The following is a 16,165-nucleotide window of genomic DNA, read 5'->3' on the forward strand; positions in this document are numbered from 1 at the left end:
CACTTCTCTGAGGCCCCACCCCCACTCACTCAAGCCCCCCTCCCTCAGTTGCTTACTCTCCCCCATCCTCACTCACTTTCACTGGGCTGGGGCAGGGGGTTGGAGTATAGGAGGAGGTGAGGGCTCCAGGGTGGGGCCAGAAATGAGGGATTCAGGGTGTGGGAGGGGGCTCTGGGCTGGGGCAGGGGGTTGACGTGTGGGAGGGGGTGCAGGGTGCGGGCACCGGGAGGTGGCTCAGGGGTGGGCCTGGGGGTTGGGTGTGGATGCGGGGTCTGAGAGGGAGTTAGGGTGCAGGGGGGGTTCTGACCTGGGGCAGGAGGGTTTGGGTGCAGGCTCTGGCCAGGTGGCTCTTACCTGAGGCAGCTCCCGGTCGTTGGTGCAGCGGGGCTAAGACAGGCTTCCTGCCTGCCCTGGCTCTGCGCATGCTCCCATGCTCCCAAGCGGCTGCCATGTCCGGCCCCTAGGTGGAGGTATGGCCAGGTGGCTCTGTGCAGTGCGCGCTGTCTGTGCCCACAGGTGCCGCCCCTGCACCTCCCATTGGTCATGTTTCCCGGCCAATGGGAGCTGCGGAACTGACACTGGAGGCGGGGGGCAGTGCATGGAGCTTCCCTGACCATCCCTGCACTTAGGGGCCACAGGGATATGCCAGCTGCTTCCAGGAGCCGCGCAGAGCCAGGGCAGGCAGGAAGCCTGCCTGAGCCCCACTGCGCCACTGACCGGACTTTTAACGGCCCAATCAGCAGTGCTGACCGGAGCTGCCAGGGTCCCTTTTCGAGCGGGTGTTCTGGTAGAAAACTGGATGCTTGGCAACCGTACATTAAGCACAGAGGTTTTAGGGCACACCCCACAGTTTGAAAATTGTCACCTCCTGCCAGAAGCCAGTGGATCGGAAGCTGGTGAGAGCCCCCTAGGCCGCTCAGGCACCTGACTCTCCATGCGGTGGAAGCCAGGGTGCTTGCTGGCGGGGCGGGTGGCACAGCTCCGAGCTGCACTCCTGACATGCTCTTGCCTCTCCCCACAAGGAGCCCGACACCGGTGTGACACCCCCTGGAGCTGGCCTCTGCCTGCAAAGCCTGGCTGCCATGATATGCTCCCCATGGCACTCACTCCCTGCTACGGAGCAGCAGCAGAGCGAGGAGCACCAGGGCAATGGTATTCCTATTGCAGATCCCCAGTTTATACAGCAGAATCAGGCCTCAACCTCTGCCCACAGGGTCTCTGGCTTCAGATGGAGAATGGGGTGTTGTGTCAAAAAAACCACTCTCCAAATCCCATGCAGCTTTTGGGGTCTGTGTTTCCCTTCCACATGTCTTGATGGGGGAGGGGCCATAGGGCCACAGTTACTGAGCATCTCTCTCTTTTATTCATTCTATCTATCTATCTATCTATCTATCTATCTATCTATCTATCTATCTATCTATCTATCTATCTATCTATCTGCCATCTCTGAACACAGTACAAATTATATATGGAGCCTTTTACACAAATCATTATTATTTTATTGCTATATATTTGCATGGCAACAATAGCCTGCTAAATACCCATCTCCATAATCATGTCCTTCCCAAATGCTGTTTGGAATTAAATAATACAAGCCATCAGAATTGGAACGGATGGGAAATCCCATTAGCTGCCCTCCTGAGTGATGTTTTCAGGGTTTGTAGTATCTGTGAAACATAAAAAGGGCTCTGCTCAGACTCCCCCACACAAATGCCTTTTAAGGGGAGAAGGAAAATGCCTTATCTAAATTTCCAGTGATGAAACATTGAAGTCACAAAGGGTCACAAGACTGTTTTTGGTTTCTTTACTTATTACGGGACCTGGGCGGGGTCTTGTCTTGCTCAGTCTCTCCGTAATATCCGCACCTCCCAGCAGAAGCCATAAATAGATTGCTCTAAGGCAGCTCCTCAGCAGAGAGATACCGCAAATTGTACAGAGCAAAATATTACAGAAACAGTTACAGATATTCTGTTGCGTGGGAAGCAAATACACGACATCTGAGAAATCTTCAACGACTTCATTAAGAAGGGGGCAGTGGGTCTGCGGTGTCTTGACATTCAGAGGCATTTGCCAAGGACCATGGAGAGCAAAAAGGTAACTACAGCAGATCTTTTTCTCCTTGCCTTTATATTTTTAGTCTGCTTAGAAATGGTTTTGTTGTTAAGTGCGTGCCTTGGTTTGAACATGGTTGCGTGGGTTCATCCAGCATTTATACATTCTGGGTTAGCGCTACCCAATTTATCTGACTTGTGAAACCCTTGGCCTGGCTTGTTGAAAATGTTTTGAATCGTTGGGCATCCCTTGGCAGGAGGTGTATTTATAGACAACATCCTGGTGTTTGATTATTATTACTATCTCTTTTACTATTTTATTTGTGTGCCTTTTCAGCAGATGAAAGCTCTATAATCAAACGCTGAATGTGCATGAGGACGAGCCTTTGCTATAATTATTTAAGGATGACCCTGAGAAAGTGGCAGCCATGGGGGATGCACAGTAGGGGGAGGGGAAGATGTTTATGTAGGGTTGTTGCAAGTCATGGCATTTGTTTGGGTACATTTTTGTGGTTGTTGTTTTTCAAAATATTGCTTTCCTTGTCATGTTTTATTTGGCATGAGATCTATTGTGCTGGACGAATGAGAGCCATTTGTGTTTAGGTTGACCAAGATGACAATGGGTTTGTGATAAGAAAAGGACAATTCCTCTTAAAGGTTTTTGAAGGCCACATTTAAAGAAAAAATGAGTAGCCTTCGGATTTCAACCAAGAGAACATGGCAGGTTCACTCCCCCTCACGACACTCAGCTAGAGAGCCATTGTGGGCAGCATTGTTGATGGGCGTCCGTGTGTGGTGTGCGCATTAATCTGTGAACTAATTAATTGTGTGTGTTTGAGAGCATCAAGGATAAAAAGCAGGCAATGATGGCTGGGGAAGAGACAGTGAGGGAGGGAGCGTGGCAGCAAATAACTGACTGATGCTGGCGCTCATTGAAGGATACCTGGGGGTTACTGCTCTCGTAGGGATATTCAAGTAGCCATCAGTTTATAAAACAAAGCCTTTCTTTCCCTTTTTTCTGGGAGAAGAGGAAAGTGTGAGGGCGTGAGGGAGGGAGCGCCGAACAAGCATCCCAGTCAAGGTCATTTAGAGGAGAGTAAAGAAGCTGCCCCAGTTGAGGTCAATGAGTGCTGCTGTTCTGGGTTTCCATCCAGTGAAAAGAGAGAAAACTGGTCTTCCCTGATGATATACATGCAGTCTGATACCATTGTCGCCCATTGTGAGAGGGAGGGGTATGGGTGGTGTTTTGAATTCCCCACCAGCGTCTAAGCCTCAACCTGTCAATGTGGTTTGTGTAGCTCCCGCCTTGGTATTTCTGAGCTCCATGGATATGCTGCTGGCTGGAGAGAATATACATTAAATCAGAGTCCTACTCACTGCAGGGTTGGATGGGGTGAGACCATGTCGTGTATACTTGAGTGTGAGAAATAGATTAGAAAAGGAAGGACGCATGGAACGTGGTAGAGAACATATGTATACCATATATACGATGTGTGTGTATAATATGTAAGCAAAGTATGTCTATGTTATATCGTGCCCTGGTGTGTCCTGTGGAGCTGGAGACCAGGCCTGGATATTGAGTAAGCCATGGCAATACAGGATGCTCTTTTGGTTTAGGCACTGAACTGAAAAATGGGAGATCTGGGTTTTGTTCCCAGACGCACTGTGCCCTGGGGCACTTAGTCTCTCTGTACCTCAGTTCCCCATCTTCAACGTGGAGGGAATAATAATAATTCCTACCTCATAGAGAAGTTGTGAGGATAAATCCATCAATATCTGTGAGATATTTGGGCGCTAGCCTGTGCCACTTGAAAGCCTCTGCATCCAACAAGCTTCTAGGTGGCACTAATCTAGGCCTTTTCAGAACTCATTGACCCCAAGGGAATGAGAGAGCAGAGCTAAATCTGAATCTTCTACATGACAGCGCAGAGGGAACCAGGTCTGACCTTGTCGCACTCCCAGTCTCTGCTGGCCCCAGGTGAGGGTACCAGAAATTGGGAATGGAAGTACTACACTGGTCTCCACAGTATTCCCAGTCCTCACTGGCCTTAGAGAGTGAACACTAGGGTTGGGAATGTACATTGTTAACACCTTTGGAAGAGCTCCCAGCCCCTAGTGAATGAGAAACCAGGATAGGGTATTAAGGATGGAACTTCTGAAGTGTTGCCAACTCAAAGCATTCAAAAATTGTGAGACAGCTTCCCAAAATTGTGAGATTTTAAAACTATGAAAAATGTTGCACACTTTTTATTTGGCTTTTGGTTTCTGAGCCCTTAGAGTTCACATGGGTCATATTTTCCAGCTTTGGTCAGCAGCCAGTGCTAGAAACATACTTTTTACTTTAATGAAAACTGAGATTCTGATATAATCACTTGACTCCAGGAGCTGGGGCCTTAAGAAATACATGAAATATTGAGAGCCTTGCAAAAAAAATCACAAGAGTTGGCAGTGCTGCCTTCTACCCTGCCAGACAGAGTTCAAACGCCATCTGCCCTTGGTTCAGGAAGTAAAATCTCAGGATGGGGAAAGAAATCCAGGCCCTCTTATGGCAGTGCAGAGAGCTAATTCCTCAGGGCACTAGATGTGGCCTCCACTGTAATAAAGGTATTAATCCTAGGAGTACTGAGACTTATGTTTATTTAGTGGCCCCAGTCACATGACATGGGAAATCTTTACAAAACATGCCAGGGGTCAGAATCTACTTCTAAATGAAGCATACCAAAAATAACAGCCAGTAGCTAGTGCAGCCGATTAAGAAATGCAAATAGAGGATGGAGACCAGGGTGTATAACTGGAACCTCTGACAGGCGAGATAACCATCCTGCCTCTAATTCAATATCTGTCAATAACTGTGAACCTCAGTGGGTCTCTGAACTTCTTGTTCTCAGAACAGTTCCTTCTGCAATGGCTTGTTGAGCTGCTGATGTGGCTCCACCACTTCATGTTTGCTGCACCTGTTCTGCATTGTCACTGACTGGGTGAGCATAGGACCATTCTCAGTGGCATTCTGGGTATCCTCAAAACATGCAGCACCAGTGTCCTGCTTGGATTTGTTGAGATGTTTTCTGTTCCTCCAATAGGACTGGTTCTTGAAATGTCTGTGGCAGATGATCTTTGTGTGGATAGTTTGCCGTTACCTTGGCAGGTTCCTAGCCAATTTTGTTTTATTTCTGACCCCATGCAATCAGGGTGTGACACACATGAGTGCCCTGTCACATGACAGGGCTGAGTATACATGTGCTCCCATGATTAGCATTATATCCAGTATTCCTGGCTCATGTTGGCCCAGGGGAATGAAAGATTGAGACTGGGGATGGAACCCTATTTTCCCGAGTGACCCATAGCGGGCACTAGACCTGGCTTCTGAGGAGCTCTTAGCTGGGATTGTTTGTGTTAAACAGTAAAACAATTTGTGTGGAAAATGTGAAAAAATTAATTAAATGACTGATTTTTCCCTCTCTCTCTTCAGAAAATTACTTGTCCCCTTCTCTGTGCCGTTTCCGTTGCGGCCATTGGATCGCTCCAGTTTGGGTACAACACGGGTGTCATCAATGCACCTGAGAAGGTGAGAGAGAGCCCTCTGGGTTTCGAGGTATCTGGGTGTTCTCATCTCTTCCATAGAGCTCATTCTGCCTCAGAGGATGGTGCTGAGGATCAGCTTAGGGGCAGGGGGAGAGGGAAGGTCATCGAGGAGCTAGTGCGTGAATGATGTCTCTCCTATTTGAAGTGCAAAGGAAGAGAGGGGACCATCCTTTTATTGCAGGGGAAGAGGAGGAAGAGGGTCACCTTTACATTGTGGTGAGGAGAGATGGATTAAAGAGGGTCATTGTCCCACTTCAGGTATGGGGGGATAAAGAGAGAGGGGTCAGTTTGCCATTTCAGGCAGGTAGGAGTGATGCAGTCCTCCCATTTATGAGGTACAGTGGGAGTGGGAGCGTGGATGGAGTCTCTGTCCCACCTAGACATCCAGAGGAAGAATTATGAAGGGACGCCATCTTGTTTGGGGCAATTGGAAGCCTTGTCCATGCATGATTTGGATGTAAATAGAGGGAAAGCATGAAAGTGGGGTATCTGTGTCTTCCAAAGTACACAGGAATATGGGAGTGAGGTTGCTCCCTTCATTTTGGGGATGCAGAGGGAGGCTGGAGTGGAGTTTGTGCCTCCATTGTGCAGTAAAGGGGAAAGGAGAGGAAAGCCAAACTGGAACATTGGCATAGAGGAGACATTAGAACCAGGAAAGGGGAGGGACTGGGCACATGGAGAGTTTGGGGAGAATCTATAACCCTCCTGCCAATCTAGTTTTCTATCCAGATTCCACCCCTTTAAAATAATTTACTTTGGGGAATATCCCCACCAAAATGATGTGTTCCTGCTGCCAGTCTGCCATCCTCTAAACCACAGAAACCTTCTCACCCTCCCTTACAGATCGTGATGAAGCAGGAGTGGGAGCTGTTCTGAGTCACAGAACAGCCCTTTCAGGGGTTGGAGAGGACAGCAAAGAGCTGAGAGAGGGCTGCATGGGATTATAGTTTCCCCTGTTGATTCTGGGATTCATCTCTCAGGCTTTCATCTATCTATCTATCTATCTATCTATCTATCTAGCTAGCTAGCTAGCTAGCTAGCTAGCTAGCTAGCTATCCAGGGCCGGCTCCAGGGTTTTGGCCGCCCCAAGCAGCCAAAAAAAAAAAAATTAAAAAAAAGCCACGATCGCGATCTGCGGCGGCAATTCGGCGGAAGGTCCTTCGCTCCTAGCGGGAGTGAGGGACCGTCCGCCGAATTGCCGCCGAATAGCTGGACGTGCCGCCCCTCTCCAAAGTGGCCGCCCCAAGCACCTGCTTGGTAAGTTGGCGCCTGGAGCCGGCCCTGTATCTATCTATCTATCTATCTATCTATCTATCTATCTATCTATCTATCTATCTATCTATCTATCTAATCAAGTGTCATATTAAGCTCAAAGTGGGGGCTTAGTGGGGGATGTGACTGTCTTGGGAAATTCCGAGCAAGTAATCTGCAAATAACACCACCAAGAAAAAAAAATGAAAAACGTAGTTCTTTTTTTTCTTGTAAACCAGATGAGCTAAATCCCATGCAAAAAAAGTGAGTCATGTCTACCACATCCACCCTGTCTCCCGGAATACAGAAGTCATAACCAGAAAAGGGAGGGGAGAAGTGGGTGTGTGGTCAAGCTAGCGTCTTGCTGCCACCTGCTGGGGGAACAGGATGTGAAACTCGGGCCCTGCAACACTTTGTAATCAGACAGGGTATCTATCTGAAAAATTAGCAACAGAAAAAGTTCTCTTGCCTCCCATCTCATCCATCTTAGAAGGCAATGCAGGATAGTTCCCTGCAGTGCTTCAGGATTTTATTCAGTCCCTTGGGGAAACTATTTCACAGTCTCATATACAGGGATGCCCAGAGGATTCAGGGGGCCTGGGGCAAAACAATTTTGGGGGCCCCTTCCATTAAAAAATGTTGCAATACTATATAATACTATATTCTCGGGGGGGCTCTGCAAAGCCCGGGGCAAATTGCCCCATTTGCCCCCCGGGCGGCCCTGCTCATATACCCCTCACCGCTGGGGAATGTTTCCTGATACCAGAAATGTTCTCATTTGTGAAAGAACTTTTCCCTTTGCTCATTTTAGTCCCATTGCTGCTATTTCTCCTCATTCAGACCTACCATCCCTCTGAAGCACTTTCCTTGCTGTCTACATCCTTCCGCTACTTACAGTTAGCCTTATCTCCTTAATCATCTCTTGCCCAATCTCATCATACTAAGTAAATCAGTCTCTCCATCCTCTTAATCATGTCCTACTGCTCTTCTCTGAGCTTCTCTCCCTCTGAAACTTTGGGTTCCTCTTCAGTTGTCCTGACCCACCTTAGCTTCTCTGCTTCCAAATGTCTGAGGTCTCTCCCCACCCCCCTGACTTTGTCACAAAAGAACCTCCTGACCTCATACAGAGCTCCCCCTCTCCCACAGTACATTATATTTTATTGTAACCCCTCTCTCCTCCCATTTCTGGGGGGTGTTTTCTCCCATGCAGATTATTCAGGCATTCTTCAATCAAACATTGGAGTTCCGGAGAGGAACCCCAACCTCCTCCGAGCTTCTGACCTCACTGTGGTCCCTCTCCGTCGCCATCTTCTCCGTGGGAGGGATGATCGGCTCCTTCTCTGTTGGACTTTTTGTCAACCGATTTGGAAGGTACATTGGGAAGGGGGTCTAAGCCACCATGGAGTTTGTCTCTCAATTATGGGATATTGGAAGGATTAGGAGAAATTATTTCTCTCCAAAAAAATGGATCAATGGAACAGAGTAGGCTGGGGAGAAGGGACCGATTCCTGCAAGGGCAAGACAGTGGGAGAGAGAGAGGAAAAGAAGCAGACAAAGGGAGTGAGGCACAAAGGGAAGGCTGAGTGGGGAAGCGTGCCCTGGGGAAGGGGGATCTGGCTGGGCATATTACTTCTGCAAGTTCCTCCCTATCATTGCCCATCAATAACCCCTGGCCTATGCTAATGTCTCTGTCCTGGACAGGCGGAACTCCATGCTACTGGTGAACATCCTGGCCTTCGTGGGTGGCATCCTGATGGGCTTCTCCAAGATGGCAAATTCAGTAGAGATGCTGATACTTGGGCGCTTTATCATTGGCCTCTTTTGTGGCCTCAGCACTGGCTTTGTGCCCATGTACATTAGCGAGATCTCACCCACCGCCCTGCGTGGCGCCTTTGGCACCCTCAACCAGTTGGGCATCGTTGTGGGCATCTTGGTGGCACAGGTAAGCCTGATACTGACTTTCTCAATGGCTGGTGGGGAGGGCACTGAAGGTTTTATGAGCTAACAGGCTGATCCACGTTAGAGGGGGATGAGACCTCATGGACCATTCTGTAGTCGCCATGGGGAGGAATGGGTGGGTTGAATAGCTAGCTGACCATACTACTGTAATTCTTGAGGGGGAGAAAAGGTAAAGACTTAATTTTCAACACAGGGGACTATCTCGTAATAGTTCTTTCTCTTCCTGTTCACTGGATTAGATTTTCGGCTTGAAGGAGATCATGGGGAGTGAGAGCCTCTGGCCACTGCTTTTGGGGTTCACTGTCATCCCAGCCATCCTACAGTGTGCTGCTCTGCCCTTCTGCCCTGAGAGTCCCCGTTTCCTGCTGATCAACAAGCTGGAGGAAGAGAAAGCGCAAGCAGGTGCGTGGACCCTTCTAAATGGCATCACAGGACAGCTACTGGCCAGCCCAGTCACCATTCCAGCGTGCACTGAACTTAGGGGAATGGAAGACTAGGAGTGATATGAGAACCTCCTGCATGATAGTGTAGACAGCTGATCCCCAGAGGTCACCAGATCTGCCCTCCACATTACCCCCAGCCTGCAACAGGTCCAGGATATGTGAGAGAACTGTAACTGATCCAGGGTCTCCTGCATGACAATACAAAATCATAGAATCATAGAAATGTAAGAGTGGAAGGAACCTAGAGACGTTATCAAGTCCACCCATCTGTGCTGCGGCAGGGCCAAATATACCTAGACCATCCTTGACAGGTGTTAGCCCAACCTGTTCTTAAAAACCTCCAGTGATGGGGATTCCACAACCTCCCCTGGAAGCCTATTCCAGGGCTTAACTACCCTTATAGTTAGAAAGATTTTCCTAATATTTAAGTTATATCTCCCTTGCTGCAGATTAAGCCCATTACTTCTTGTCCTACCGTCTTACCTGGTCCCTATGAGGCATCAGGCTTGCCCTTCAGGGTGCTCCCAGCACATTCCTGATAAGAGTAAGAAGCCCAGAATTGACATGGCCTAGTGCAGAATGATAGGGCCTAGGACAACAGGTTTGGCCTCTGCAACCCTATCAGCCCCTCCCAATCTTTGGAAAATAAAGTGATTGAGACTAGGAAAAGAGGTCTTCCTCTTGGTATACTGGACTCAGCCTCTGCTGTGCTCCTAAGTAGCCCCAAGGTGAGTGTGTGAACAGGAGCAGGAATCAAATATAGGTCTCCAGCTCAGAGGCACAGATCACTAGGCCTGACATCTACTGTGCTCCTAACACATTTAGTTCCAGGTTGAATAGGAGGCCAAGACCAGGAATAGAGCCTCAATCTGTCCCACATAGCCAGGCAGAATACTAATGTCTAGGGGGTCCAGTCTTCACAGCATTCGCTCCCCCCACAGAGAATTGGAGACTAGGGCTGTGAGTGGAACTCAAGCCTCTCGTTGGCTGGGGCATGTAAATGGATGACATCTCATGTATTCTATGTGTGGTTCCTCCCTGTAGTTCTCCAGAAGCTCCGTGGTACACAGGATGTGGCCCAAGACATCCAAGAGATGAAAGAGGAGAGCACCAAGATGTCCCAGGAGAAGAAAGCAACAGTGCCGGAGCTCTTCCGCTCACCTAATTACCGCCAGGCCATCATCATTGCCATCGTACTCCAGCTCTCTCAGCAGCTCTCGGGCATCAATGCTGTAAGTCAGCTTCCTGTTTCACTTCTTGGGCTCAGTTCTCTTGCTGCTTCGTATGAGTGTCTCCTATTGACTTCAGTGAGAGTCAGCCAGATACAACAGCAAGAGAATCTGGGCTCCTGAACTCCACTTCCTGTCTTCGGTTGAGGTCAATTTTTGTGATACTCCCTGCCAAAAAGAGCCCCCTGAAATATTCAGCTGCCTTATGACCTCATCAGGCACTGAAGGCATGTTATAGCTCGCCCCTGGAAGCAGGTCACTTGGAGTCAAGGGAGATCCATAAAACCTTCAGTGACGTCAGGAACTCATCAGGATCCGATTGTGTTTTATAACCCAGCTCTAGAAAGGGGCTGCTCAGCACATCAATGGAGATGTGTAGCTAGGAATTAGCATGACCACCTCCATTTCAAGGATAACTACATGAACAACAGGGAACAAAGATTATTTTAAAGGGATGCTTCCCTACAGTGTTTGTTTTTCCCATGGAAAATTGTTATACCTGTGTATGACAATATATGGTCCTTGCATGATCATGAATTGAAATATATACCTTTTTGTCTGAACTCTTATTGGACACATGGAGAGAGAGGCATAAAAATAAGGGGCATCCCTTCAGGTGCAGGAACTTGTAACAATATCCAATTGCTTCTTCTGCTCCCAGGTGTTTTATTACTCCACGGGGATTTTCGAAAAAGCTGGCGTCAAGCAGCCCGTCTATGCCACCATTGGTGCTGGTGTGGTTAACACAGTCTTCACTGTCGTATCGGTAAGTAGCTCTGCGGAGAGCGGTTGGTGAGATGATGGCTGGTGTTGATCTGCATGGAGGGAGATTTTGGGGAAAATAGTTGAAGTTAGTTATCCTGGAGCCAGTTTTTTTCTCTTCAGCCAAACTGTGGCTGAGATTTGCAGAAGGGAGAGGGGAGGCACAAAGGGAAGTGTGAAAGAGCAGGAGAGGAGAGCAAGGCAGGAGGGAACGTGAGCATACTAGAAGAAGGAAAGAGGAAGAGAGGGTGAGATAGAAGGGTATAGAAGAGATATGGACAAGGGTAAAAGTCAGAGGAAGAATTGGGGGAGGAAAGAGTGGGGAAAGAAATAGAAAAACGCTGGGTGAAGGGGTAGGGCGAGACATAGTATCCTATGTCCCCATCCATTTAGGCTGCCACTGACCACATGAGCACTGGAGAGGTGGAGGTAAACAGGAGATAAACTCCTTGGGGATGGGGTTGCAGAGCTTGTCATGATGTGGGAGCCAGCCCCTTTGGCTGTTACTTTCTAATCTAATGTTTTTCTCTCCTGCCACTTTTGCAGCTGTTCCTGGTGGAGCGTGCAGGGCGCAGGACTCTTCATTTGGTCGGCTTGGGAGGCATGGCTCTCTGTGCCGTTCTCATGACCATAGCTTTGACACTTAAGGTGAGTTGATAGCAATCAAATTGCCCATTCTTGTAGAGTTGAGATGTCGTTAGGGATGCAGAGGGAAACTGAGGGGACCCAAAGGTAAAGGAAAGGGCATCTTCAGAGGGATTGGGGTGAGTATGGAGACAGGGGACTCTTGAGTATAAATAAAGGAGAATCTATAGTGGGGGTACAGTTGGGATTTGGGGGAATATACATTCCCATACAGTGGGAACTATATACCACAATTAAGGACATAGAGATGTTGGAGCATGTGTTCTGTTATCCCATGTTTGCTTGTCAAATTACAGCTATTCATGTTTCCCTCCCTTGCAGGATGTCTTGAGCTGGATTAGCTATATCAGCATCGTTGCCATCTTTGGCTTTGTGGCCTTTTTTGAAATTGGCCCTGGTCCTATTCCCTGGTTCATTGTGGCTGAACTCTTCAGTCAAGGTCCCCGTCCTGCAGCTGTGGCAGTGGCTGGTTGCTCCAATTGGACCTCCAATTTCTTGGTGGGAATGCTCTTCCCCTATGCAGAGGTAAGACACAGTCTGGAAAGCATTGTGTTGATCTGATCGTTAGCTACTAATAAGAGAGTATTGCACTTTAAACAACATCCCCACTCCTTTGTTTTCACTTAATGTTTATAATCCACAAATAGCTGGACACTTTGTCAACATAGCCAGTCAACATAGCCCCCTTTGAAAGCCACAATTTTTGTCAGTCATGATAGCATTCAAAGTTCAGAATCAAGCTTTAAGAAACCCTTAAATGGCCTGGGGTGTTCCTTTAAAAATGCTACGTTAAAAGTAAATAAGTCCATATTTTGGGGAGGGTGTTGTGATTCTGATCTTAGGAGATAATGACTGTACCTTGATTTTAGGCCTATGCACTTTTCAAATTATAATCTTTCCCTTCTTTCCCCCCTGTAGAAATTGTGTGGTCCCTATGTCTTCATCATCTTCATTGTTTTCCTGGTCATCTTCTTTGTCTTCACCTTCTTCAAAGTCCCAGAGACCAGGGGCAGGACTTTTGAAGACATCTCCAGGGGCTTTGAAGGACAAGCGGAAGGAAGTGGCGTCATTGCAGCAGTGGAGAAAAGCCCCATGGTGGAACTGAAGGGCATAGAATCTGCTAATGATGTTACCTCAAATATTTAACACCCCCCTTCTTGACCCTTTTTCATTGTTAAAGAAATAAGCGGAGAATCTTTCAAGGACTGGGCAGAGATATATGTCAGGAGAAAATCTAGAACAATTTAAAAATTGCTGCTATTTTATTCTTCCCCTCGCACCACTCCCTTCCACATTTCTGCCAAGCCCTGCCAGTGTTAAGATGGTCTGAAGTGGAGAGGTCTCATCTGCTTTCAACACTTGAGGTCATCAGGAGCTACAGCAAAAATAACCTCATCTCCACCTGCTATGCACCTGAGAAGGAGAACATATGGGCAATATTTTTGCTGCTCTCACCTTTAATTGCTCCTAGGGATTAAGGTATTTTTGTGCATAGCAACCTCTTATGTTTTTTAAACTTATTATTTTTGTACAGTGAGCTAAAGCAACCAAACAACTCCGCAGTGCCATCCCTTCCCACTTTTAATTCAGTTCCACCGTCTGTGTGCAGTATTACGCTGGAATTTAATGTAATTACCAAAATGCAAAAAGCCATCATGTCATATATACTGTCTGGTGGGTGCCTCAGGAGAAGGGGACCAAGTTACCAGAGCGGGGTTTTTTTACCCCTTTTCTTTTTGTACAGCTAGTCTGAAAGCTCAGTTTTCATTGGTTTATTTATTTGTGTGTCAGTTTAATTGTAAATATTTATTTTTTTCAATATGTAAAAATATGTACAATAATGAAGAAGAAGAAGATGTTTATGATATATAGTTATTCTAAGAGATGATACTGTAGGTTTGAGGTGCAATAAAACTGTAAAGCAGAAATGTGGTACTAAAGAGAAAAAAGGGCACTCTGGTTGGTACATGAAATGGAGTTGATTATGCACAGCTCCATTAAAGGACATTTCTGTCCTCCAGACACAAATTAAAAAAAAAAAAAGAGTACTAGAGAGAATAAGCATGTGACAGTATTTGTGAAGTTCTTATGTTCTTCAGGACTTTTTGGTGGCTATGTTAATAACAGTCACAAGGATTACTTGAAAATTGAAGTATTACAGCAAAAGGGCATTGTTAGTTGACACTATTTTCAGCCACTATTAGTTCCTGTGGAGGCTGGGTGATGATTTCAGGCCAGACGCTGACGCATTCAACCCTCTTTTCTTGAAAATTGGCTTCTCTGTTCCTCTTTTCTAACAGTAAAGGAAGTCTGAAAGAGACAAATTGTAATTTAAAGAGATGTGAGTATAAAAACAATTCCAAAACTGTATATTCTTATCAATTGTTCCTATAGTTAAACTTTAGACAAAGGCAAGTAGCATGAACCTTCTGGATACAGGACTAGTCATCCAAGACACATAGGACTCTGTAAAGGTAGAAATGCAGGAATAGAGACCAAAGCTCCTGAAACCTGACAGGCAGGCGGAAAGATGTTTAGTCCATGGCTATAGAGTAAATTTTTGCTACAGGTGCTGGGCTATCCATTCTGGAGGCTCCAGGGAATACTGTAATGTATTGTGTTTATGTATGTGTGTGTGTGTACACTACTGCCCTCTACTTGATGGGGTATGTCAGACACATTCAGTTAATAATGGTCCCTACTCTCATCTCTTAGTTGCCAGAGGACTGAAAAGTTGCTTTAGCTTAGCAGAGCAAGACTTAGTGCATATAAAGAACAGGAGTACTTGTGGCACCTTAGAGACTAACAAATTTATTAGAGCATAAGCTTTCGTGGACTATAGCCCACTTCTTCGGATGCATACAGAGTGGAATAAATATTTATAAATATTTATAAATTTGTTAGTCTCTAAGGTGCCACAAGTACTCCTGTTCTTTTTACGGATACAGACTAACACGGCTGCTACTCTGAAACCTGTCATTAGTGCATATAGTACATTTGAATCTGAGGGTTGAGAGCTCTGTTTCACTGAATGGAATACTCAGTAGGGAGAAGGAAGGAGAGTCCAGTGTGGTTATGCCCATTGACACTCCATCAACATCTGTGTAGGAAGTCCAAACTCAAACTCCAGCACTGAGCACCTCTGCATTTTTGGATTGAAACAAACTCTGGATCTGAATTAATAGGTTGGGTCCATTTACACCAAAGCTAGAATCACATGGCTGGACTTCATACAACACTGAGCAGGGAAGTTAATATGCCTGACCTCGTCATCCCATAGCTGGCTAAAGAAAACAAAACTACAACAATGCTCCCCAAATCATCTGAGGGCACATCTTGTCTATTGCCCTCAAGAACCACACCCAAGGTTCCTTACCGTATATTCTCCAGGGTTTGCTCTAATCTGAGTTTTAAATGACTCAAGTGATGGAGCCTCCACCCCTTCCCTTGTGGACAATGATTACAAAGTCCAGTAAATTTTGCTGCTGGAAAATATTTCCTGTGATTTAACAAGAACATTTCCCTCGTTGCTCAATTTCATCAGACTTCCTCTCCCTCCTTGCTGTTTACGTCTTTCAGAGTTTATAGACGGTTACACTCCCCTCTTTCATCATTTGGCTAAATTATACAGATTTCATTCCTTTGATTCTCCTCATAACTCTGATCGCTTGATCATTTGTGGAAGATACAGCTTTCTGGTTGTATGTCTGTATCTAAGGAAAGGAAATTCCCCTCCAGCTGGGCACTAGAGCATTCCATACAGCACATCAGGGCGTTTGTATGATGCCTTGGACTCTCACTCTATCTTAGTCTGTCTCTTTCTCTCTCTCTCTTTCTCTATGTCTGCATTATGAGTATTTCTGAAGGGTTTTATATGCTTATTATTAATTTGTGATTGTGTTACATGTTTCTAAAATAAAAACGGTGGATGTAAATATTACAGATCCGCTTCTGGGTTTGTTACCTCCCCTCATTCCAAACCAGTAATAGCACCAGTCCTTGGAACACACACAGCTCTGCCAAAGCCCCTCAGTCCTGCCCTGCAGCCCCCCTGCTATTCCAGTGCTGGGCTCTCCACCCAGCTCTGCCAGTGCCCCTTAATCCTGCCTGTGGATCCCCTGCTATTCCAGTGCTGGGCTTCCTACATCACTGTGGTGCTGACTGGCCAATGGTAATGTTTCTTTCAGCCCCTGTGTATATGTCCTCTAAAAATTCACCTCTCTACATTTCTCTGTAGGAAGAT

At 46.6% G+C, this 16,165-nt stretch overlaps 1 protein-coding gene across 1 annotated transcript; it reads left to right on the forward strand.

Moving 5' to 3' along the window:
- The first annotated feature begins 1,652 nt into the window (after positions 1-1,652).
- LOC101950830 (solute carrier family 2, facilitated glucose transporter member 3) lies at positions 1,653-15,862 on the forward strand. The gene is made up of 10 exons (XM_065571534.1): positions 1,653-2,094; positions 5,521-5,616; positions 8,095-8,255; positions 8,586-8,826; positions 9,083-9,245; positions 10,331-10,518; positions 11,177-11,281; positions 11,824-11,925; positions 12,244-12,447; positions 12,841-15,862. Exons 1-10 carry the CDS (start codon positions 2,080-2,082, stop codon positions 13,066-13,068), a joined length of 1,503 nt encoding a protein of 500 aa, XP_065427606.1. The 5' UTR covers positions 1,653-2,079; the 3' UTR covers positions 13,069-15,862.
- Positions 15,863-16,165: the final 303 nt, after the last annotated feature.

This window comes from Chrysemys picta, chromosome 1 (assembly GCF_011386835.1).
Source record: "Chrysemys picta bellii isolate R12L10 chromosome 1, ASM1138683v2, whole genome shotgun sequence".
Classification (NCBI taxonomy): Eukaryota; Metazoa; Chordata; order Testudines; family Emydidae; genus Chrysemys; species Chrysemys picta.